Genomic DNA, 26879 nt, shown 5'->3' on the forward strand with positions numbered 1-26879 from the left:
CACCCTCCCCTAAGATCTACCCAGAATTTACTGCCATTCTAGTTTGTAATACCGTAGATAGAGTAGTTTTCCCTCTTTTTGAAGTTCATGTAAATGGAATCATACAAAAATTTTTTCTTGTTTGGCTTCTTTCATTAAACATTTTGTTTGTGGGATTCATCCGTTGGAGTATCTAGCACTAGTTTGTTCCTTTTATTCCTGTTTCCAGTTTTTGACTATCATGAGTAAAGTTTTTATGAAAGTTATTGCACAATCTTTTGGTACAGTTATATTACTTTTTTTGTTCTGAACATACAACTCAGAGTAGAATTACTGGCTTATATGTTAGCTTACATTTAGCTTCAGTAACTTACGCCAGGTTATACTGATCAGTTTTCCACGTGGTTGAATCAATTTACTTTGCTACCAGCTGGGTATGAGAGTTCCAGTTTTTTCACATTCTCACCAAGAAGACCATTGTCAGTCTTTGGTTTTTATTTATTCCTTGGTAACTAATGAAATTGAGGATCTTTTCATATGCTTATTGGTTATTTGGATATTCTCTTTCTCGACATGGTCATTCAAGTTTTCTCAGCCTTTTGACTAAGATCAAGTGTAGTATGGGGCTTCCTAGGTGCTCAGTGGTAAAGAATCCACCTGCGAGTGCAGGAGACAAAAGAGATGCATGTTCGATCCCTAGGTCGGGAAGATTCCTCTAGAGAAGGAAATGGCAAACCCACTCCAGAATTGTTGCCTGGAAAATTCTATGGACAGGGGAGCCTGGCAGGCTGCAGTCCATGGGGTTGCAAAGAGTCAAATACGACTGAGCAACTACACACACATTCGAGTCTATTGACCATTTTTATTAAGGTGTGGTCTTTTTTTCTAATTGGTGTATAGGAATTATTTATTCATTCTGGATAGGAGCCCTTTGCTGGTTACGTTTGCTATATGTATACATGTTAGTATGTGTGTAGAAATGTCTTCTCTCAATCTGTGGTTTACCTTTTCACTCTTAATGGGCCTTCTGTATATAGAATTAGTTACTTTTAATGAACTCTAATACATATTTTTTAAATGATGAGGGCTTTTTATTTTCTATTTAAGAAATCTTTGCCTATTCTAGGAATTGTTTTCTAAAAGCAAAATATTTGCTAGAATTATTTCCCCTGGATCACATTATGCCTGAAACAGTGCTAAAATAAGGGGATAGTTAAGAAGCCTTGCCCTGTGTATTGCTTTCTCAAAGGTAGTAATTAACAGCAGTGGTTTTCCACATGGAAAACACTAAGCAAGGCACTGAGTCTGTTGGGAACCTCAGTTTGCTCATCTGGGAAGTGAGAACAATAAAGTTTTTACGTCAAAGTATTGTTATGAGAGTTAACTGAGCTAGTCCATGTACATCTGTTACCACACATCCTACACAGAGGTGAGTACTTAGCAAGTGATAGCTGTTATTAGTGTTGTGTATTACAGTTTAGAAAGCAAATTTTGTTGTGTTTCAGGGTATGAATTTCAGGACAACAAGCCCATAGTCATTTGGTTTTACTTTGGGTTTTTGGTATGGCATAAGAAGCTTTAACTTTCCCCTGCTTTTCTTCTTATCAAACCTTGATTCTTGTTATTCCCCTCATGATTTAACCATTTCAAACTCCTTTCTGTTTGCAAAACCTGTCCTGATGTGTTCTTTCTCTGTGATTTTCTGCTACCTCTTATTTTATTCCTGTCTGTCTCTTCTGAGGAGACCCTCCAGTTCCACTTGAAGATAACTGTCCTGTTAAGACTTTCTTGATCTCCTTATGGCAGTGTCTTGCCTAGTTACCTGGTTTATATCCACTTACATAGAGTCTGTCAACATTTGTCTATTTAATAAGCAGTTGAAGCCTGCTTATTTTGTTTGTACAATATATGTGTGTGTGTATATGTATCTTCTACTAAACTGAGCTCTCTAAGGGCTGGGGCTGTATAATTCTGATTGTAGATTTTGAATGCTTGCACCAAGTCTGGAGTACTTGTCTAAGTCCTCATTGAGTATTCATGTAGGAAATGTGTGAATAGAGGTAAATCAATTTCTTTTAAACCTCTTTAGGTGAAATTAAAGAGCCACTTGAAATCTCTACATTGAAACAAGATGTGCATGTTTCTCAAGATACTTCAACAGCTGGAGTGGAAGAAATAAAATCTGTAGACATCATTAATATGCTGTTGAATTTTGAAATTAAAGAGGTGTGTAATTTTCATCTGTTTTTATAAAATGAGGTGAACAGATAATGGATATTTGGAATTACTCTACTAAAAAAATCTTACATAGGCTATTTGTAATTTGTATGTAGATGTAATATTTATAAATTTGAGCGTTAAAGATGAGTTATTTTTTGAGGTTATAATATTTCATAGAAAAAATGGTAGTATGCCCTCTAACACACTTTTCAAATGATTTTAGGACAGATGGAATGTGGCTTGCTTTGGATTTTGTATAGGAAAGACAGGAAAAGGACTGAGAAAATTCTTTGAAAATTTTAGTAACCATTAATACAATAGAATAAAATGTGTATAAATTTAAAAGATGTTATCTTATTTTTAGTCTGCTGTCCAGCTTCAGATTCTTAAGGAAAGAGTAAATGAGTTTTCCTCTTCTGTATTCACACATGTAACAAATACTCATTGCATGTGCTGAGTGCTAAGGAAACAAAGGTAAAAGGCATAGACTCAACTCAAACAAGAAAACTATTAACATTTTTGTAATATTCCCATTAAATTACATTCTGTCACGTGGTTCCCAGTCTGTGGTTCATGGTAATGGGGTTGGTTGCCAGGTTATCTCTGGCCAGTCATCTTGCTCACCAAATACGTTTGGTGACTCAGGGTCTTCCTGATGGTGCACGTGTGACTCGGCCAATGTCGATAGCAGTGTGAGGGCTTCTGGGAGGTTGGCTGGACATATTGTCTCCTCCCTCCTCCTTTTGGCCCTGTCTGAATTCTTCTGGGTTTGTTCGCTGGCATCTCCTCCCTCCTTTTATCCGCTTTTATCCCGAATTCTGTCCATTAGTTTTCAGGGGAAGCTCTGTTTTCCTTACTGGACCTTCTGCTGTGAGACAGTTCAGGCAAGCGGTTATCATCATGCCCGGCCAAGGCAAGTGGTTTCCGTCCTTGGTGCCCTCACAGTAGGAAGAGGGCATCTAAGCAGTCTGAGAGGATCAGGGAAGATTTCCTGGAGGAAGTGAGATTTGGGTTGCATTTTTAAAGAGTAATAAAATGGAGTCTGAGAAACAGGATTCAGGAAGGGGACTGGGACAGGGTAGAGAGAGGAACCAGACATAAACATGTTTATATGAGGGAAAGTGTCACACAGAGGGACTTGGAAGAAAAAAATTTCCTCTAAAAATCCCTTCATCGTTAAACAGTTGTGTAGAGGTTATATTCTGTCTCTGAGTTAAGCATAATAAATTTTTAAACAATTGAATGCTCCTTTTAAAATCTGAAATATATGCTTTGAAACAAACTTCCTTAATGTTAAACGTCTGCTGTTTTTCTGGTGATATTAAGTTATTGAAGATTTTTAAGCTTTGATAATTGAAACGTTGATAGATGAATCATTCTATTTGCACGTGGGCTTCATTAACATATGTACATAGAAAAACCCATAAGTCCTTTTTAATATCATTTGTGATACATGTAATTACAGTTATCTTTGCGAGGACAGTGATTAGGGTAGGAGGAAGCAATTTACTGATAATAGGCATCATCTGGAGAGAGTTTTGGTTTTTGCCATCCAGAGAGAGGGGTCTACTGGCAGCCAATGGGTAGAGGCCGGTGATGCCACTGAACAGCCTGTAGTGCTTGGGACTGCTCCTCCCTGGAAAGGATGACCCAGCCCCAGATGTCATTGGTGCCAAGGTTGAGAAACCTTGCCTTAAGTGTAGTTTAAAAATTGATTGTATATCTCAGACTTTGAGATTTAGTCTGACACCATCCATCAGACTAGGACTTCTGGGAATTAGGTAGAACCACTTTTTTTTTTTTTTTTCCCTAGCTGTCTTGAAATCCACTAGAATTATTACAGGTAAGTGTGCCTCCAAAGTAAATAACTCTAGGCAATTTCCAGACACAAATAGAAGTGCACATCTTTACATTGGGTGAATTTTTTATTATATCACTCTGGATGGTTATTAAATTGTTAACTTATATCTTCATTGTATATTAGTGAAATAGTTTGTGGTAATACTGGTATCTTTTTCTAGGTTGTGATTACTTTGATGGAAAAAGCAGAAAAGAAAGGAAGGCCTTTACATGAACTAAATGTCCTGCAGCTTGGACTGGAAGCTAGAGTTAAAGCCTATGACCTGACTGCTGAAGCTTATCTAAAAAAGATTAGTATGCGATGCTTTGAGTTCACTGGTAAGTATGAAGTGTAGTCTTTGTAAATTGTGCATGTAATAGGCAGAGGTCCCTACCTTTTTATAAACTTTAAGCATATCTTTTAGTGTCACCGTAATTATTTAATTAGTTTAAATTTATTACATTTAGTAGAAAGTAATTTGATATTTAAAAATTAAAAATTCATTATCTATGTAGTAATTGATCATAAAGTAAGTCTATATCTAAATATTTAGCACAAAGTAGAATATATCTAAAAGAAGAATGAGGCCTATGTCTCCAGTGTCTATATAAAACACTTCAGAACTTGTAAAAGGCAACATTATAACTATTCTCTGTGAACTGACATATTAGGAAATCACAACCCAAGTACAATACTCAGGTAGAGAGCCCAGGGACCCTTTTTGAAAGGTGAGTTAGTTTACTAGAAAGTAAATTTTTTGTTTGATTTTTAAATTTATTTTTAAATTACAGCAGTGTTTTTTTGTTATATTAATATATTAATAATATTAATATATACTTGTAAAAAATAACAAGCAATATGAAAATATATAGAGGAAAAAGTTTAGCATTCTTCTGTAGTCTCTTCAACCTTTCAAATTCACTTTCTAAATTGCACCAAAGTAACTTTTAAAGTTAATACGGGTATTTAAAGTTCATTGGAATTCTATGGGGTCACTTTAAGTAAAGCAGACTTGTATTGAGAATAATCCCTAGTTTAAGTATTTTTTAGCTTTGTCCTTTAATATATTCTTATTTGTTGAAATAAGTAATACCAGTAGTACCAAATATTATATCATTTGTAATTGGCTAGTGCTGGTTTTTTGTCTTTGTGGAGTATCTCGGATTTTATTTCAAAGCCAGTTTTACTGAGATATGATACATACAGTAAAAGTCACCATTTTTAGCATACAACTCTTGAATTCTTTAAAAATGTATTTACATGGTTTATTTTTGCCTGTGCTGGGTCTGCGTTGCTTTGCATGTGCTTTCTTTAGTTGGGGTGAGCTGGGGTGGCTCTTTGTTCTGGTGCAGGGGACTTCTTGCTGTGGTGGCTTCTCTTGTTGCAGAGCACAGCCTCTAGGTTCAAGGGCTTCAGTAACTACAGCCTGCGGGCTCCGTAGTTGTGGAATGCGGGCTCTTGGGCACTCAGGCTTCAGTAGTTGCAGCACATAGGCTCAGTAGTTGTAGCTCAAGTGCCCTAGGGCACAGGCTTTAGTTGCTCCACAGCATTGTGAAATCTTCCCGGACCAGGGATGGAACCTGTGTCCTCTACACTGGCAGGTGGATTCTTATCCACTGCACCACCCAACTGTTGAGGTTTGGGAAATGTATATGTTGTGTATCTGGCTGATCTGTTTTTAATATATTTGAAATATCTAAAAGACTTCATGATCTCTCTTTCTCTTTTAGACTCTAAAGGAGGACCTCTTCACATTATTAACTCTTCCAATGTAACAGATGAACCCCTTCTGAAAATGTTATTGACAAAGGTACCTAGTTTTAGTTCTAAAATTCTTTAATATTTGAATGTATGAAGTTACATAGTTCCCCCATATTCAATGTCTCAGTTTTTTCCCCTAAAATTTTTTATTCTAAAACTGGTTGATTATAGTGCATTATGCAAGCATCTGACAGTCCTGGATCATTTCAGTAACCTTCAGAGTTAATCGTATGTTTTTGAATAAGTGGAAATATACAAAGTTCCATTGTAACTTGAAGCAAAATATAATCCAGATGCACTAGCATTTTCCCTACCTTTAGCATTTCCTCCTAGTTTGGGATTTTGCTTTTACAGAATGTGAGAATTACTTATGTGGTCGTGTTTTTGGCATATTCTTCTTTGCTTTAAAAAACATATTTATAGTGTTTTCATAGCATGCTTTGAAAAGTAAAGACTATATGTATATATATTTTGCACTGTGTGAATTTTTATTGTTTCCAACCTGGTGATTTAATCCTCCATTATTTGTAGGCAGACATTGATGGACCAGAATTTAAAACCACTCATGACAATACCAAACAAACACTTGAGGTATGTCTTTTCTAACTCACTGTAAGGCTAGGGTATATGTTAATGATTAAATATAGCTTCAAAGCCATCTTTAGCTGTGAGATTGTGAGTTCTAAAATTAGAGTAAGAGTGGTAATGATAATAGATCTAATCTTGTAGATGGAAGAAATGAATATAGAGCTGAGATAAAATTATTACAAAAGTTTGATTTCCTAAAAGACTATTTGTTTCCCACGTACAGATTAATGATTCCTTGTTGAGGACAAAATAATACATTTTTAAGGGAATTTTATTCACAACTCTTATTTGACATCCTATTAATGGAAGCATTAAGCACTTGAATTGTTAACTGACTTTAGGATTAGAAAAAAAATTAAGGGTCAGGCAGAAAGTATGGCTCAGTACAGACATTGCCTGGAACCTTCTATAAGGGGACTGAGCTAAGGCTGATAATACTTCTAAATCTTTACTTAAAAGCTATCGAGTTCTGTTGAAGTTAGAAGTATGGTCATGTGTGGAAGTTGGCAGTGTTAGTTTATTGTCTGATAAGGGATTAACAGAGTAATAGTGAATTCTTTCTCAAATAAAAAAGGTCCTTGATTGAACTATTCTTGGGCTACTTGTATATGTTGAAGTTTGACATAAAAATGTTTCCATATCTGAAATTTGCCTCTTTAATTGTTCATTATCTTAGGTTTCATTTTCATCTTTAGACTTAGTTCTTCATTTGGAAGCTTTACTGTCCTTCATGGATTTTTTGTCCTCTGCTGTTCCATCCTCTGAACCTTCTAAGAAGGACCCGGAGCTGAAACCACTTATGGGGGAGTCCAGAAGTATCATTGCCAAAACTGGTATTAACTTTTGAGTCATGGTCTCATACTTTCTACCTGAACTTTAATAATCATGTGTAATAACTGAACTGAACAGAATAACTTGTATTTTTAAGCTAAGATAACCATTTAGCACCTTAATGTTTCCAGTGCTTTAACAGATTATGTTGGTTTCAAAAGAAAGCGGATTTTACTCTTATGGTATTGATATAAATTTAGTGAGAGATTTTAAATATGTGTTTAATATTAATCATGTATTTATATTTGATTCCACTGCCTTGCTTCTTCATGAAATAAAGTCGTATATACTTTGCATTGATGTGCCCATAGCCTTCACTCTAGTGAAAGTGAGAAAGGAAGAAATTAAAGTATGATCACAGTCATGTAACAAAGGCCCATTTCAGTCAGTTAAAACTACCTGGTACTCAACAGGTTTAAGCTTTGCAAGACACAAAAGGAATAATCTCATGGAAGAGACAGACTCACTTTGATTTCAAACCAAAACTGGATTTAAGTCACATAGAGATATGGGCACATGCCATGACTTGTGCCCTGAAAATATTAGATGTAGTATAGCCTGAGTGAATATGTGCCTATTTTTAAGTCAAATATTACTTTAATTATTTTTCTTTCATATCATATGGTGTGAGTATCTAAATATCTGGTCATTTAATTTTCAGACCATAATTGGTTGCAGTATCTATATTACTGGCATCTTTAAAGTATAAAGCTGTTAGTAATATTAGATCTGATACAGGGAGTATTTAAGCTCACAATAAACTATAAAAAAATCCTAATCCAAAGAAGCAATATTCTAGTTATGCTGTGTAGCTGTTTTTTTATGGTTTGATTATGCTACTTTAAATTTTAAGGGAAAACAAACTCTTTTATCATCTTGGTGATTAAGGACTGATGTCCCCATACTTTTACAGTTTTATAAGAAACATTGTTTCCTTCAGTCAAGACACATCTCTAGGAAATTATATCTTATATTTATCAATCCGGACTTGAACTAAAATAGATTAAGGGAATCCATTTGATTGTGATTCTTAGACATGTACATAGACACAAATACATATTATAAAGTAGCTTTTTGTTCCTTAACTTTAGCTCTTTATGTTCATTTCTTACAGACTTTATCTTAGGATTCTTCATGGAGAAACAGAATACAGTCTAGAGAAATTGGCTGTATAGTTAATAACATGTATTGTATGTGTCATAGTTAATAATACATATTTTTACTAATTTACCATTTCAGTTTTTCATGAAATATTTTTCTTTGATCTAATATATGATGTGAAAAGAAGTTCCAAATCAAAATTTATCTCTATTAGAATCCTAGAATTCTATTATAGGGATTTTTCTTTTTTTTCTAGGAGAAAAGTTATAGTAAAGTTTTCCATCTAACAAAATTGTACTTACCAGGTGCTAATAAAGGTTGCCTTTATTTTTAATTTGGATGGAAAAATACTAGTTTTTGTCTGATTGGCATTTGAAAATTGGTTTAAAAATAATATTATGTGTAATCTTAATGGAGACCTTTTTGGTTCTTCACAGTTCATATTGTACTTCTAGTGAATTTGAGATTATTTTATGTGCTATATCTTCTTTACATTTTGCTGATCACAAGGATTTTGTTACTTTTCAGTATCCAGCAACTCTTCTCAAGACGATGTGTTTGATTTAAAGGTCACCGCTAAATTAAATGCATTTAATGTTTTTGTCTGTGATCAGAAGTGTAACATTGCAGATATTAGAATACATGGTAAGTACTTATTCCTTGGTGTAGGTACTTTTGTTTTTACATAGACCTTCAGGAAGAATGAGCTTGTTGCATGGTAGATTTCTCATGGCTTGTCTTTTTTTTTCCCCCAAGATTTCAGTAACAGTAAAATTATATTTTTTCCCTCATCTGATTGGCTATTCCACATTCTTTGCATTTCCGTGTAAATTTTACCATTAGCTTTCCAACTTCACAGTTGTTAGAGTTGGACCATGAAGAAAGCTGAGTACCAAAGAATTGATGCTTTTGAATTGTGGTGTTGAAGAAGACTCTTGGTTCCTTGGATTGCAAGATCAAACCAGTCCATTCTAAAGGAAATCAACCCTGAATATTCATTGGAAGGACCGATGCTGACACTGAAGCTCCAATATTTTGACAACCTGATGTGAAGAGCCGACTCTTGGAAAAGACCCTGATGCTGGGAAAGATTGAAGGCAGAAAGAATAGGAGACGGGAGAGGATGAGATGGTTAGATAGCATCACAGACTCGATGGACATGAATTTGAGCAAACTCCAGGAGATAGTGTAGGACAGAGGAGTCTGGTGTGCAATGGTCTGTGGGGTCACAAAGAGTTGAACATGACTTAGCGACTTCAAGGACAACAGCCAATTTCAACAAAAAGCTTTGTAGTATTTTTTTTTTTCTTAGCCTTGTAGTATTTTAATTGGAATTGCATTGCATCTGTAGACCTATTTAGGGAGAATTGATATCTTAATGATATTGAGTTTTCTCATTCATTAACAAGATACAACTTTCCATTTTTTTATTTTCTAAATGGTAAACTTTATTATGTATTTGTTGTTTAGTTGCTAAGTTGCATCTGACTCTTTAGGGACCTCATGGACTGTAGCCCGCCAGGCTCCTCTGTCCATGGGATTACCCAGGCAAGAATACTAGAGTGGGTTGCCATTTCTTTCTCTAGGAGATCTTCCCGAACCAGGGATCAAACCCGTGTTTCTCGGACGCATCTCCTGCATTGCAGGCAGATTCTTTACTGCTGAACCACCAGGGAAGCCCTATTTATTTATTTTTGAAATATTTTATTGGAGTATAGTTGCTTTATAATGTTATGTTAGTTTCTGCTGTATAAAAAAGTGAATCGGTAGGCTTCCCTGGTGACTCAGTGGTAAAGAATTAGCCTGCTAGTGCAAGAGACATGGGTTCAACCCCTGTTCCAGGAAGATACCACAGGCTGTGGAGCGACTAAGCCATGCACCACAACTGTTGAGCCTGTACTCTGGAGCCCGGGAACCACAACTGCGGAGCCCTTGCACCAGAACTACTGAAGCCTACGCACGTCCACGCTTCACAACAAGAGAAGCCACCACAATGAGAAGCCCTAGCATTGCAAAGAAGGATAGCCCCTGGTCAACGCAACTAGAAAAAAGCCTGGGTGCAGCAGTGAAGACCCAGCACAGTCATTAAAAAAAAAAAAAAAAGTGAATGAGCTATAAAAAGTGAGTGTGTTAGTTGCTTAGTTACATCAGACTCTTTGCGACATTCTGGACTGTAGCCTGCCAGGCTCCTGTGTCCATGGGATTTCCCAGGCAAGAATACTGGAGTGGGTTGCCATTTCCTTCTCCAGAGAATCTTTCCAACTCATGGATTGAACCTGGGTCTCTTGCATTGGCAGGCAGATTCTTTACCATCTGAGCCATATGTGTACATATATCCCCTCCCTCTTGAACCTCCCCCGCACCATCCCACCCCTTTAGATCATCATGAGTCATCTTTGGGTTTATTTATATTGAAGACTCCTGCAAACTTTTCAGAGATATGCTTTGAAATGTTAGAAGTAAATTTGTTATGATTCATGACCGATATAAGACATTTGTTATATTTTAAAATTTTTTTCAGAATAAGTCTAAGATTTAGTCTCATGTTCTGTTTGCATTTTCAAAATAATATGAGTTTAAACTGAGAAATGAATAGCAGAGCATCTCACTGAGTAAAGAAATTGTCATTGTCCTATGGCCCTTGCCTTTTGTGCGTATATGACATCAGTAAAAGAGGTTTCTAAAAGAAATTTTATAAGCTTTACTCATCATCAGTCTGATAGAAAGATGAGTTCAGATTATACCATGGATTCTGGAACAGCCTGTCAAGGTTCAAATTTTGGCTCTAAAACTTACTGGTTGACCTTGAGCACGTTAATTTATGTTTCCATGCCTGAGTTTCCTCATCTATAAAACAGACATTGTTACAATAATTATTCATGGGATTGTTGTGAGGATTAAGTTTGCATATTTGCATATATTAAGAAAAATGCCTGTCATGTACATAATAAGCAGTTAACAGGGGTTAGAAAATCAGTTCCATTCAGCAGATACTACTAAGGATCTGTTTATGGGTAACGTGGTAATGATCTAGGTTCATTTTTGGGGTTGAGCTATAGCCATTCTCCGATTCACTCTGAGAAGTGTTTTTAAAAATCATGCCTTTAGAAATCATGAAAATGACAAACATTTTTTGGAGAGAAATTGTGTTTTGGATAAAGTTTATTGTAGAAAGAATAGTATTTATTCATCAAATTATATTTATTCATAGTTTTCAGATTAATAGTTTTCATTATATAATGTTTATAAAATGACTGTTCAACGTATGTTAGGTGTTGTCCTAAATGACTGATTTTAATCATGCTAATGCCCAGGATACTTGTTTTTGGAGACCTGTGATTAATTGTCTTTGAAATTTGATTACTTTTGTTTTGAAATTTCCACAGATTTTATGGGTGAGATGCTTCTAGCACTTGAAGATATTGTAATATTTAATAAGTATCTCATACATAGTAGTTGCTACCTTTGGAACTTCCCTGGCGGTCCAGTGGTTAAGATTCTGTGCTTCTAGTGCAGGGGGAGCTGGTTTGATCCCTGGCTGGGGAACTGAGATCTGACATGCCACATGGCACAGCCAAAACATTTTTAAAAAACTATTAAAAACTAAGTTGTTACTTTACATATGTCTAATAGTAATTTTATCTGTTCTCTATCTTGGTAGTATATTATTGAATTTAAATAACACTGAATTAGTTCACTTGGATTAGATTAAAAGTGTTGTATTTCCCACAGGAATGGATGCCTCTGTCTCTGTGCGGCCAAAGCAGACCGACATGTTTGCCAGACTTAAGGATATCATAGTTATGAATGTTGATTTAACATCCATTCACAAAAAGGTAATTAAAAAAATGTGTTTCAGTATTGAAATTTATTTTTGTTTTTTTGTGTCTGGAGATGTCTTTAATCATTTGTTCAGTGTATATGTAGTATCTGTCATGTGTCAGGCAATTTGTTGGGAATTGGCCACGAATATGGTCATTGTCTGCTTTCACATTGTATATAGACTGCTGCTGCTGCTAAGTCGCTTCAGTCACGTCTGATTCTGTGCGACCCCATAGAAGGCAGCCCACCAGGCTGCCCCGTCCCTGGGATTCTCCAGGCAAGAACACTGGAGTGGGTTGCCATTTCCTTTTCCAATGCATGAAAGTGAAAAGTGAAAGTGAAGTTGCTCAGTCGTGCCCAACTCTTAGCGACCGCATGGACTGCAGCCTACCAGGCTCCTCTGTCCATGGGATTTTCCAGGCAAGAACTACTGGAGTGGGGTGCCATTGCCTTCTCCAGTATGTAGACTAGATGATGTGTTAAAGTAATTTTTGACCAATTAAGTGATTGATATCTCCACTGATAAACCTTTTTCTTAGAGATTTAGGAAAATGTTATTGTCAAGTTAAATGCTTTTAACTAGTATTTTGTTGAAGCTTGGATATAAATGATGCTTCTTTGTATGTCAAGGACTCTGTAATAAGAAACTGTGTAATACAGTGATACAACTCTTTTGATGTAATAACGAGTTAATTTAATACTTTTAGGCTGTCTCTATTTTGGGAGATGAAGTCTTTAGGTTTGAAATGACTCTTTATCCAGATGCCACAGAAGGAAAGGCCTATTCTGATATGTCTAAAGTAGATGGCAAACTTAGTCTCAAAGTGGGTTGTATTCAGATTGTGTATGTTCATAAATTCTTCATGTCTCTTTTGGTAAGTTTATTTTAAAAATGTATTTATTTCTCATTGAAGCCTAAATATCTTTGCCTGTGTATCTGAATCTAGATAGTCAAAATCTTTACTAAATAGGGTTGTGTGATAAACTCCTAAATGCTAAATAGATTATTACAGTTATCATTGGTTTGAACCAACTATGAAGGATCATTCTTTAACATAGTTACATAGTTTGAAAATACTTTCTGATGTTTGTTATGGCTTTTCAGTTTTAGTTGTTTTGAGAGATACCCTTAAAATATGGTTAGCTAAAAGAATCCTTTAAGGAGACCATTAGGCATTGGAAGGGCTAATACTGGAACTTACAGCTTTGATTATAATTATAATAAAGAAAGCCATAAAATTCTTTTAATTATTTATTTCCATGTAAGTTTCATGGAGTAATGAGTTTAATTTGCCTATACCTTTCTTTTAGCAGGACTGTTAATCAAAGCTTTCAAATCACACATTTCTATGTAAACCATGATGTTTTATTTTTCTGAAAAGTAATTTATTTGGAGGGGGGTTAGTTAAATAAACAACTGAATAAGCCATCTGTGTTATTAATGGATGTGCATCAAGAATATCGCTTCCAGTTCTTTTCTCTTTTGGGAAAAGACTTTCTGTGTTTAGTTGAATTTGAGATGAATGGTATCTTACTCTAAATAAATAATTTTTGACTCTTGTTAGTGATAGCAAGATTGTAAAACTTAAGCACCTTTGCTCATGTTGAAGTACACTTAAGAAAAGAATCTTCAGAAATAAGCAGGCAAAACCTTAGTTTCTAAAACTAGACTTTATTCCTATGACCTAGAGGTACAGATTCAAAGCTACTTTGGGAGCCATAAAGCTTTCTCCTCCACCTCTTTATGTAAATTTGGGTTAAAATGGCCAACACTCATGAGTAAAAGGGAGGTTTTAAATGAGTGAAAGGGAGGTTTCATGTCCATGTATGACAGAAACCACCACAATTGTGTAAAGTAATTAGCCTCCAATTTAAATAAATAAACTCAAAAAGTATGAAACAAAGAAAAACATGTAAAGCATTTAACAAGTCCTCAATAAACATTGTTATTTTCACACACACAAAAAAGAATTGCTACCAAAATTTGTCAATAAACAAATAATTCTGAAATACATAAAGTGAAGGGACTCTTGTTCATGTTAATATATCAGAGTGTATCTTTCTAAATTTTATTTCATGTACACAGTCATAAATAACATCTCTTTTATATCACCTCTTTTATTTAGCTTCACTTTTTTAAAGTTTTTCCTTTAAAAAATAAATCCCTGTTTTGGGGGGAACTCTAAATACCAGTATTTTCCCACAGAACTTCCTCAACAATTTTCAAACTGCCAAAGAAGCTTTGAGCTCAGCTACGGCCCAGGCTGCAGAAAGAGCTGCTTCCAGCATGAAAGACTTGGCCGAAAAGAGTTTCCGCCTTTTGATGGATATCAACTTGAAAGCACCAGTTATTATCATTCCTCAGTCTTCAGTATCACCTAATGCTATTATAGCAGATCTGGGTTTAATCACAGTTGAAAACCGGTTTAATGTAGTTTCTAGGGGACATCATTCTCTACCCCCTGTCATTGATAAAATGGACATCCAACTCACTCAGCTAAAGCTGTCCAGGTATAAATATATAATCCAATTGCATACTGTTTAGTCGCTAAGTGGTGTCTGACTCTTTTTCCATCCTGTGGCTATAGCCCGCCAGGCTCCTCTCTCCATGGGATTTCCCAGGCAAGAATACTGGAGTGGGTTGCCATTTCTTTCTCCAGGGAATCTTCCCTACCCAGGAGTTACCTGCATCTCCTGCATTTTAGGTGGATTCTTTACCACTGAGCCATCAGGGAAGCCCCAACTATGTATTACTTACTAGAAATAGAATTTTTATAGAATCATTGCCAGGGTAAAACACTCTAGTGGTTCATGGTTCATATTCCTTATTTCTTCTAATCATGAAACTTTGACCATTGATTTTTGGTTAGTGGTTGATAGTGATGGACCTCATAGAATCTATACTTTGTCTTACTAAATTTATGATGTGATTTTTTACTCTATAAAAACTTCCTATTATAAGATTATTGTTAATACTCAATTTAGATATTTATTTATTTGCTTTGCACAGAGCTATACATGGACAAAGCCTTCTTAAAAATATAATAAAATTTAAGATTTATTTCTCGTTTCCAAAGCATGTCACATCTAGGAATTCTCAGTAAGCTATCTAATGGATTATCAAATCAAAATGGGAAGGTGTTGGCTCTGTTGGATGACAAGAGCAAATTATTTGATGGTTCAAATATGTGTTAGATGGCAGGCTAGAAATGAGTATTATAATATGCTTGTTTAACTTCTAAGTTTGGTGAGCTTTTCCCTTTGAGTTTGGAGAAGTACTAATAGCATAAACCTAAGGGCCTAGTACAGCACCACTTTCTTTGTCCTTCAGAGATGTTTTAGGAGGATGTAACATTTGTTTGTATGACATTGGTTAGTAGCTATTATTAGTCTTTGGGAAAGATAGTAAATAGCGCAATAGTCATACTCATGCAGTTTGTTTCTTTGAAATCAGCATTGCATGGGCTTTGTTTTATGTAGCTCTGTTTTCTAAACTTATCCTGATTGATTTTTGAAAAGAAGCATGTTCTAAAAGAATTCTGATAGCAGTCTTTAGTGTTTGGAAAAATGCTGTGTGGAAACTGGTACACATATGATGATAGTCTTCATTTTAAAATGTACATTTTAGAAATATAAAATAAATTTTTAATTATCTTTCAGAACAATTTTGCAGGCTGACTTACCACAACATGACATTGAAATTTTAAAACCAGTCAACATGCTTTTATACATACAGCGAAATTTAGCAGCATCATGGTATGTGCAAATTCCAGGAGTGGAGGTAAAAGGAAGACTAAAACCTATGCAGGTAAGTATATGTATAAAATAATTGCTCGCTAGCTAGTCTTTTATCATTGATCACAGTGTAGTTCTAGTGTACATCAGAAAGTAATAAAACGTTTAAAAGGGAATGCTTTGTTAACTGAAAATGAAGGTGTCGTAGTTTTTCACACTTTTCTTTATTTCTTATTAGTTGGATATTTGGTGAAGCCAGCAAGAACTCTGAGGTTGAAAGCTAGGGAGTCTACTGAGATTATTATTAGTAATTTTAGAAGATTCTGTTCAAGTTTTAAGACAAATAATAAAAGAAAAGTGATATTTTAAATTTTATGTAAAAAATTTTTTTGACCATACTACATGGTGTGCGGGATCCTAGTTCCCCAGCCAAGGACTGAATCTGTGCCCCCTGCATTGGAAGGATAGAATCTTAAGTATAGACCCTCCAGGCAAGTCCCTGTAAAGTGATACTTAGATACCACATCCAAAGCACCTTAAATAGTGTTTTCAATGTATAGAAACACGCTTTTAATTAGAAGAGCAGACATTTTCAGTAGGTGAATATGTTTCATTGGTAAGCATATAAGCAGCAGTATTTTTAGTATTGTAGTTAGCAGGTCGTAGGTAGGCTCACAGGAAGAGATGATACTGGTCAAAGATGGTCACCCTAGTGTAGGAACCTTGGGATTCTTGTGTGCCTGTGTGTGAAACTGCTGAAGCCAAGCAGTAGGGGATAGGGAAGGAGGGAGTGACTAAACAGAATGTGTGGAAGATGAGTGAAAATTCGGCAGTGTAATGGGTTTTGAAATCTGTGACTATTTCAGAGTTAGTTCTAAGATATAGCAAGAAGGGTCAAAGGAGCCGAGTTCTACTAGTGAGGATATTAAAATTGAGGCTTGTTATAGGAATGAGAGATCCCTGTCTGTGGTATGGATAAATATATAAAGAAGAGCATGTGTTTATTCAGAGTATTGACTTTTCTATTCTAGGATATAGTACTGTTCTCTTAAATTCTCCCTTGCTCAGATTAGATCACAGAACTAACATTGGATCTTTTTCAAATACTAGGAGGTGGTGAAGTTAGCTGTTCTTCGGGAGGCTATGCTATCTCAGTTGGTAGCACAAGTGGGAATGAATATAGAAAGAAGTTCTGGGAAGTTAAAGTGATGTCTGTTTTCTAAGGACTGGGACTTGGAGCAAATAAGAAATCCCTGGTCATCATCTCATGCTAAAATATGTCCACACTTTCATTTAGGCTGGGAATCAGGTGTTGTCCTTGGGGATAGGGGCACAATTTGAGGGGCTCAGGGTACTGCAGGGTTCAGAAGAAAACGTGCTGTGAATACACCTGTTTGGATTTGGGTTGGAAGGAATGATGCTAAAGCTGAAGCTCCAGTACTTTGGCCACCTCATGGGAAGAGTTGACTCATGGAAAAGACTCTGATGCTGGGAGGGATTGGGGGCAGGAGGAGAAGGGGGTGACAGAGGATGAGATGGCTGGATGGCATCACTGACTCGATGGACGTGAGTCTGAGTGACTCCAGGAGTTGTGATGGACAGGGAGGCCTGGTGTGCTGTGATTCATGGGGTCGCAAAGAGTCGGACACGACTGAATGACTGAACTGAACTCAACTGAACTTCAAAAAGACCTTTTGGATCACTATTACTAGGTGTAGGTTATTACTGTTATTTAGTTGCTAAGTCGTGTTTGACTCTTGCAACCCTATGGATTGTAGCCCACCTGGCTCCTCTGTCCATGGGATTTCCCAGGCAAGAATACTGGATTGGGTTGCCATTTCCTTCTCCAGGGGATCTTCCTGACCCAGGGATCAAACCTGAATCTCCTGTATTGGCAGGCAAATTCTTTATCTCTGAGCCACTAGGGATGCCTCAGTATGTGTAGGGGAAATGCACAAACGATGGAAGGATGAAAAGGTTTAATGGGTCTTAGCAGCCAGTAGCATCTTTCTTTATTCTAGCAGCTTCATGTTGTTCTGCAGCCACTGATGAGGAAGATATTATTTCTCATGAGTTAAGGAGGCTAAGAAACTTAGCCAACAGCACAGCTTGAGAGTGGTATAGTTGACACATACCTACTTGACTCAAAATCTCTTGCCTTTTTTTTTTTTTTCTTTTTGTCACATATCCCCTTTTTATAAAGGTTGGAGATTAGCAAGATGCTCATCTTGGCCTGTGTTTTGGCTTTTAACAGTTCTGTGCAGATGGATTTATTACTGTTCTAGGAGGCATCATCTTGATAGGTTAAATGATTTAAGTATATGCAGACACGCATGTACTGAGAATAAGACTACATTGCAGGAGCGCATCTTTTTCCTTCTTGATGGAGACTGGAAACTGAACAGCATTCTTCCTATTTTGAGTTTGGGGGAGAGCAGACAATGTGGAGGAGGATGCCGGTACTGGATGAGAAGAGAGAGAAGCAGAATGGAGATGAGCTAGGGAGAGGGGAGAGGAACACAGGTCCAGACAGAATGAGTTACAGTAACAGTAACAGTTAAGGCAGCAGGAGGGGCGTACCGGAAGCAGGGGCTTGGATATGAGTGGAGGCAAAAATCTGTCTACACACAGGAGTAATGTCTAATACTATACAAGATAAAATACTTTCATCCTGCTATTTATGGTCTCAACTCGCTTATTTTTTTTAGTTAGATGAACAGTTTATTTGACAGACCATAAGTTAAGACATAGATATTTTGCATCATTTATTGTTTTGTATTAACAGTAACCTATTGTGGTTTCTAGGTTGCTCTCAGTAGAGATGACTTAACAGTTTTAATGAAAATTTTGCTAGAGAATCTTGGAGAAGCTTCTTCACAGCCAAGCCCTACACAGTCTACCCAGGAGGCTGTGAGAGTCAGACAAGACGTTTCCAGTAGACCTGAGCACTTCATAGGTATAAATTGATGGAGATTTTTGCTTTGATTGTTGAAAAGAATTAGATGTTAATGTCATATTTACATTTAGTGGGTTTTTTAATTGTCCAGTGTAATGTGGTGTGAACTGGTCCAATGCTGTATTATTTACTGTGGAAGATCAGAAGGGGCTGAGACTGCCTTGAAGTTCCCAGGGGAAAGAACTGGGCTCATTGCTCTAAAGGGAGGGCCCACCTCTTGTTGCCTGCATGATGCATGCTTGCCCTTTATTTGTGAAAGTTGAATTTGCCCAATTCAAGGGGCATTGAGGTAGTATTATTACAAACAAAGCTAGTAGAGGTAATGGAATTCCATTTGAGCTATTTCAAATCCTAAAAATGATGCTGTGAAAGTGCTGCACTCAATATGTCAGCAAATTTGGAAAACTCAGTAGTGGCCACAGGACTGGAAAAGGTCAGCTTTCATTCCAATCCCAAAGAATGGCAATGCCAAAGAATGCTCAAACTACCACACAGTTACACTCATCTTACAGGCTAGTAAAGTAATGCTCAAAATTTTCCAAGCCAGTCTTCAGCAATACGTGAACCATGAACTCCCAGATGTTCAAGCTGATTTTAGAAAAGGCAGAGGAACCAGAGATCAAATTGCCAACATCCACTGGGTCATCGAAAAAGCAAGAGAGTTCCAGAAAAACATCTATTTCTGCTTTATTGACTATACCAAAGCCTTTGACTGTGTGGATCACGATAAACTGTGGAAAATTCTGAAAGAGATGGAAATACCAGACCACCTGACCTGCCTCTTGAGAAACCTGTATGCAGGTCAGGAAACAACAGTTAGAACTGGACATGGAACAACAGACTGGTTCCAAGTAGGAAAAGGAGTACATCAAGGCTGTATATTGTCACCCTGCTTATTTAACTTATATGCAGAGTACATCATGAGAAATGCTGCGCTGGAAGAAGCACAGGCTGGAATCAAGATTGCTGGGAGAAATATCAATAACCTCAGATATGCAGATGACACCACCCTTAGGGCAGAAAGTGAAGAACTAAAGAGCCTCTTGATGAAAGTGAAAGAGGAGAGTGGAAAAGTTGGCTTAAAGCTCAACATTCAGAAAACGAAGATCATGGCATCCGGTCCCATCACTTCATGGCAAATAGATGGGGAAACAGTGGCTGACTTTTAATATTTTGGGCTCCAGAATCACTGCAGATGGTGATTCCAGCCAGGAAATTAAAAAACGCTTACTCCTTGAAAGGAAAATTATGACCAACCTAGATAGCATGTTAAAAAGCAGAGACATTACTTTGTCAACAAAGATATTGTCCGTCTAGTCAAGGTATAGTTTTTCCAGTGATCATGTATGGATGTGAGAGTTGGGCTATAAAGAAAGCTGAGTGCAGAAGAATTGATGCTTTTGAACCGTGGTGTTGGAGAAGACACTTGAAAGTCCCTTGGACTGCAAGGAGATCCAACCAGTCCATCCTAAAGGAAATCAGTCCTGGGTGTTCATTGGAAGGACTGATGTTGAAGCGGAAACTCCAGTACTTTGGCCATGCTGGGAAAGATTGAGGGCAGGGCACGACAGAGGATGAGATAGTTGGATGGCATCATGGACTCGATGGAGATGGGTTTGGGTGGACTCTGGGAGTTGGTGATGGACAGGGAGGCCTGGTGTGCTGCGGTTCATCGGGTCACAAAGAGTCGGACACAACTGAGTGACTGCACTGAACTGCACTGAACTGAAGTAGTATACTTTGAGAGAAAAAGCAAAGTAGGGATGCAGCATAGTAAGAGCCCAAAATAATTAAGAGAGAAAAGGAACTGGTGTCATACTCAGATGACTGGTCCATGAAATAGGAAGGTATTCTGGTTCAGTAACAGCTTTGCTTATCTGTCTTCACTGGGGAGTGATACAGTCAGATACAGAAGGGAATTTTCCAGATTATTAAAATTGTTATCTTTCAAAGGCACTGAACCTTTTAAATTCAGCTATTTTTAAAAGACAATCTTTCTAACATACAAGGTTCCTTTCTGCTTTCTTGGCCAAGTATATAGAATAGTTTTATAATTTCACTGTTTTTCATCATTTAAAATTGTTATGTGAATATCATGTTTTGTTTTAGACTGTGAATAAGTTAGTATTTTCATGGCTAAAGTGAGATGGAGTGTTCCTTGTCCATTTAATAAATGACCCCAGACTGTTGTGCTTTTATCACGTTTAAGTCATTGACTGTTAGTTATGGCAGCAGTCAGTTAAGCTGCCAGTAACTATACTAAGCCAGCAGTGCTTCTCCTATAGTTAGGTCTGGTGTGTTTTGAAGTCATAAAACAAATGCCTGGAGCAGTGAGCAAAATAAGGTTTTTGGTTGAGGATAGTTATGAGCACTATATGAATTTAGTGAGGCCTCCCTGCATCTCTCCCCAGGCTGAGTTCATGCTGCCGTGCGGACAAGTGATAGATACGTAGGCTGTTGCTATAGTCAGACAGGAACAGTGTACTGTATGGACGAATAAACTGCAGCAGGCAAGCTTTATGTGGTTAACAATCTCACTATATTCACCTGTGGTCAGTCTGTGTCCCTGGTTCAAGCTGTATAGTTAATGTGGCACTTGGGAAAACAAAACAAGTTCTGATGGAAAAACTACGTGGGAATGTAGCTTATTTTCGGGAAAGGTAAAGGGAAAAAGCCTGGCGTTTTCCAACTTGGAGAAGCCTTAATGTAGTTAAAGCTATGCTGTGCTTGCTCTTGCAGTAACATGTAAGAATAGACTTTCCTATAAATGACCAAAATAATAGAATCCATCTCCAAAAGAGACTGCAGAGTCACTTTGTAAGCAGGATTGAAAGCATTATGTATTTGTCTAAAAAGTTTCTGTCCAAAGATGAGGGATAAGACTGCATTACTTCTTGAAGTCTCTTTCACCTCAGAATTCCAGAGACTCCCTGTGCCACATTATATTTGAGGTTTCTTCAACTCTGCTTTTAAGTTATCAAAGGTAACTCTGCTTTTATCTATCAAAGGTAATGGATTGGATGTCATAGGTAATTAAAGATAGTGAGACATGAACTACACTAGCAGAGGATCTTTTACTGACTAGCTGTCTGCTCTTGGACAAAGTATTTTACTTTTCTCTGCCTCCAATTTCATAATCTCTTGAGAATAGCCTGTAACCAGTTAAGTGAAATGCTTTAATAATTATAAACTACAATTAAGTAGACTTGCGTTTGTAGGGCTTTTTAAAAAAAGTTGTCTTAATAGTCTTTGCCAGGCCGTCTTTTTATTTTTAATATAGATAGTCTGTGTACATTTTGCCCAGTACTAAATATTTATGGAATATATTGCTATTTTTGTTCATTGTTTCATCATGATTTAAATAATTCTTGAAAGTATCATATAAATTTAGAATCATGCATTATTATCCTAGCTTTATGTATACAAAATATGTATAAAGTCATATACATACTTAAAAGCTTACTAATTTTCATATTTATGTTTGAACCATTAGAACAAGAAGATGTGACAGACCCCAAGCTTGCTTTGGACCAGAGTGTCACTCTCCAGTTTGACTTTCACTTTGAATCTCTTTCTGTTGTACTGTATAACAATGATACCAGCCAGGTATGTAGTTAATGTCTATATCTAGGAGAAAGTCCTTAGCTTTTGATATTCAATTTTAGAATATTGTCATTTTTTTGATGTGATTCTTCTTCTTAAGGTTGATCTCTGTTAAATTCTATTTGGCCTACAGAGTATGCATTGGTCTTGCTCTCTGTTTGCACTTTGTTAGTGTTTTTAATCTTTCTAGGCTTAGGAAAACTTTTTACTTTTTTCCAAGTAATATCAGTGCTAAAATATTTAGACCTAGCTCTAGGAGAAATATTTTATATGTGGATAATTAGCTATATGTACAGTTTTACTACATAGCTATATATACATGCATATTTAACTATTTAAGGAAAATAATTTAGTGGCTTTGGAACCTTAGAGGGTTATTTTAAAATTTATGATTATCTATGATATATAAGCATTATGTTTTCCTTGAATAAACTTTTTATTTATTAGATGATATGTTAAGGATACTGATGAGTGAATTGAGGAACCAAGGTCTAGTGTCATTATGATTTGAACCACATAATATGTCATTGATTTTTTTTAGGAAGCTTTTTTATATAGTGTCTTCTAATAAATGTTTTTTATTATATCAGTTGATTAGTATCATCATAATACTCATGCATATAATAATACCCATAATAAGCACTTATTGTAAGTATTATATCTATTGTTTATGTCCATGTATATGTTTTGTTATGTTTCATATTATAAGAGTTATACAGTATTCATATATTATTACCGTTGGACCTTGAGCCAAGTATCTGTCATTTGTGCAATTCAGTTCAGTTCAGTTCAGTCGCTGAGTCGTGTCCGATTCTTTGCGACCCTATGAATCGCAGCACGCCAGGCCTCCCTGTCCATCACCAACTCCCAGAGTTCACTCAGACTCACGTCCATCGAGTCAGTGATGCCATCCAGACATCTCATTCTCTATCGTCCCCTTCTCCTCCTGCCCCCAATCCCTCCCAGCATCAGAGTCTTTTCCAATGAGTCAACTCTTCTCATGAGGTGGCCAAAGTATTGGAGTTTCAGCTTCAGGACCATTCCCTCCAAAGAAATCCCAGGGCTGATCTCCTTCAGAATGGACTGGTTGGATCTCCTTGCAGTCCAAGGGACTCTCAAGAGTCTTTTCCAACACCACAATTCAAAAGCATCAATTCTTCGGCATTCAGCCTTCTTCACAGTCCAACTCTCACATCTATACATGACCACAGGAAAAACCATAGCCTTGACTAGACGGACCTTTGTTGGCAAAGTAATGTCTCTGCTTTTCAATATGCTATCTAGGTTGGACATAACTTTCCTTCCAAGGAGTAAGTGTCTTTTAATTTCATGGCTGCAGTCACCATCTGCAGTGATTTCGGAGCCCCAAAAATAAAGTCTGACACTGTTTCCACTGTTTCCCCATCTATTTCCCATGAAGTGATGGGACTGGATGCCATGATCTTCGTTTTCTGAATGTTGAGCTTTAAGCCAACTTTTTCACTCTCCACTTTCACTTTCATCAAGAGGCTCTTTAGTTCCCCTTCACTTTCTGCCCTAAGAGTGGTGTCATCTGCATATCTGAGGTGATTGATATTTCTCCTGGCAATCTTGATTCCAGCTTGTGCTTCTTCCAGTCCAGCGTTTCTCATGATGTACTCTGCATATAAGTTAAATAAGCAGGGTGATAATATACAGCTTTGACGTACTCCTTTTCCTATTTGGAACCAGTCTGTTGTTCCATGTCCTTTACCGTGTTGTATTCATTTCTGCTATATAGCATAGTGATTCAGTTATACATATATATATATTCATTTTTTACATTCTTTTCCTTTATGGTGTATTATAAGATATTGAATATGGTTCCCTGTGATAGACAGTAGGACCTTGTTGTTTATCCATCCTATGTATAACAGTTTGCATCTACTCCTCCCATACTCCCCATCCTTGGCAGCTACAAGTCTGCTCTCTATGTCTGTGAGTCTGTTTTTGTTTTGTAGATACGTTCATTTGTGTCACATTTTAAGATTCCACATATAAGTGATATTATACGGTATTTGTCTTTCTGACTTACTTCACTTAGTATGATAACCTCTAGTTCCATCCATGTTGCTGCAGATGGCATTGTTTCATCCTTTTTGTGGCTGAATCATACTCCATTGTATTTATGTACCATGTCTTCTTTATCCATTCAATGGTTGTTTCCTTATCTTGGCTATTGTGAATAGTGCTATATGAATATAGGGGTGCTTGTATCTTTTCAAATGTATTTCTGTCTGGCTATATGGGCATGTGATCGCTAGATCATGTGGTAACTCTATTTTTAAATTTCTAAGGAACTTCCACACTATTTTCCATAGTGGTTGCGCCAGTTTATATTCCCACAAACAGTGCAGAAGGGTTTCCTTTTCTCCGTACCCTCTCCAGCAGTTTGTTATTTGTAGACATTTTAATGATGGCCATTCTGACTGGTATGAGGTGACAGCCTTAATTTCTAATGTTTAACGTTAATGTTAATAAAAGGTCAGAAAATGATGTAATGCAAAATGAACAGTTAAATATATTCTTCATTTCGATTAAGGCACTATTATTCTACTGGCTGCCCAGCCTTACAATCCTGTTGTTTTCTTTTACTTCCTTCTTCGTTGACATTCTTTATTCATTTGGACACCAAGTACTGTCAGTTTCAGTGAATTTCTGTTCTTTCCTGGAAGTTCTCACTGCTGCATCATTTGAGGCTTCTTAGCTCACACAGTACTGCAGTGGCTTCCTTGTTTGTTGTCATTCAACTTACACATTGGCACAAGTTCAGGTTCCTCAATGTCATGTAGCCATTTACAGATTCCCATTTTATTTATTTTTTTATTTATTTTTTAATTTTATTTTATTTTTAAACTTTAAGATTCCCATTTTACTTAGAAAACAGTCAGTGTTACATTATGTGAATTTTAACTTATTAAAAAAGAACATTCAGTTCAGTTCAGTTCAGTCACTCAGTCCTGTCCGACTCTTTGCGACCCCATGAACCGCAACACGCCAGGCCTCCCTGTCCATCACCAACTCCCGGAGTCCACCCAAACCCATCTCCATCGAGTTGGTGATGCCATCCAACCATCTCATCCTCTGTCATCCCCTTCTCCTCCTGCCCTCAATCTTTCCCAGCATCAGGGTCTTTTCAAATGAGTCATCTCTTCACATCAGGTGGCCAAAAGTATTGGTTTCAGCTTCAACATCAGTCCTTCCAATGAACACCCAGGACTGATTTCCTTTAGGATGGACTGGTTGGATCTTCTTGCAGCCCAAGGGACTCTCAAGAGTCTTCTCCAACACCACAGTTCAAAAGCATCAATTCTGCACGTAGCTTTCTTTATAGTCCAACTCTCACATCCATACATGACCACTGGAAAAACCATTGCCTTGACTATACAGACCTTTGTTGACAAAGTAATGTCTCTGCTTTTTAACATGCTGTCTAGGTTGGTCATAACTTTCCTTCCAAGGAGTAAGCGTCTTTTAATTTCATGGCTGCGATCACCATCTGCAGTGATTTTGGAGCCCCCAAAAATAAATCCAGCCACTGTTTCCACTGTTTCCCCATTGTTTGCCATGAAATGATGGGACCAGATGCCATGATCTTTGCTTTCTGAATGTTGAGCTTTAAGCCAACTTTTCCACTCTCCTCTTTCACTTTCATCAAGAGGCTCTTTAGTTCTTCACTTTCTGCCATAAGGGTGGTGTCTTCTGCATATCTGAGGTTATTGATATTTCTCCAGGCAATCTTGATTCCAGCTTGTGCTTCCTCCAGGCCAGCGTTTCTCATGGTATACTCTGCGTATAAATAAGCAGGGTGACAATATATAGCATTGATGTACTCAGTGCCTCCAAATCGTCTACATCAGTAACCATACCGGAAACCCTATTATATTGTGATTAGTAGATGTGTCATTGGTTATTTCTATTAAAAGTTACAAATCACAAGTTTGTGAATTATCTGTATTTTTGTAAATTAAAGACATTGCAAGTTTCCAATAATAATTTCGTTCTGACCCATTTACATGCATTGTACTCTTTTGAGTAAGAGAAGATAGACAGTTACAACCACGGTGCCAAGAATTGCCCATCAGCAGCACCTTTATATCAATACACTCACTGGTCTGTAGTGAGCAATTACTGCTAAACTGAAAATCCTACTTCCCCAAAGATTTTCTCTCTCTGTGGTTTATTTATTTATTTATTTTTTTGCTTGGTTGGTTAGGTTTTGTTCTTTTAGTGTCTCATCATACCTATAGAAATTTGAGCTATGTGTTATGGTGTGGAATACATATTGAGGTTGTTTTTCCTTAAAGTTTAAATCTTGAGGGTTTGAGACCACAGTTAGGCCTCCACATTTCTTTCTAGACTCTTTTCCCTACTTTTCTTTTATTGAAATATTCAAGCCTAAGATGCCAGCCTGTACCTTGTGCC

At 36.8% G+C, this 26879-nt stretch overlaps 1 protein-coding gene across 2 annotated transcripts in view; it reads left to right on the forward strand.

Moving 5' to 3' along the window:
• Positions 1-26879, forward strand: part of VPS13C (vacuolar protein sorting 13 homolog C) — a 181400-nt gene that overhangs the window by 93507 nt on the left and 61014 nt on the right. For both annotated transcript variants that reach the window (XM_061431119.1, XM_061431118.1), the window contains exons 36-47: positions 2069-2205; positions 4221-4377; positions 5770-5849; positions 6332-6391; positions 7065-7221; positions 8849-8965; positions 12053-12156; positions 12850-13017; positions 14349-14653; positions 15803-15950; positions 18683-18833; positions 22327-22439. In XM_061431119.1, coding sequence (XP_061287103.1) covers positions 2069-2205; positions 4221-4377; positions 5770-5849; positions 6332-6391; positions 7065-7221; positions 8849-8965; positions 12053-12156; positions 12850-13017; positions 14349-14653; positions 15803-15950; positions 18683-18833; positions 22327-22439 — 1697 coding nt within the window. The remainder of the gene's footprint in view (positions 1-2068; positions 2206-4220; positions 4378-5769; positions 5850-6331; positions 6392-7064; positions 7222-8848; positions 8966-12052; positions 12157-12849; positions 13018-14348; positions 14654-15802; positions 15951-18682; positions 18834-22326; positions 22440-26879) is intronic.

Source organism: Bos javanicus, chromosome 10, assembly GCF_032452875.1.
Source record: "Bos javanicus breed banteng chromosome 10, ARS-OSU_banteng_1.0, whole genome shotgun sequence".
NCBI lineage: Eukaryota > Metazoa > Chordata > Mammalia > Artiodactyla > Bovidae > Bos > Bos javanicus.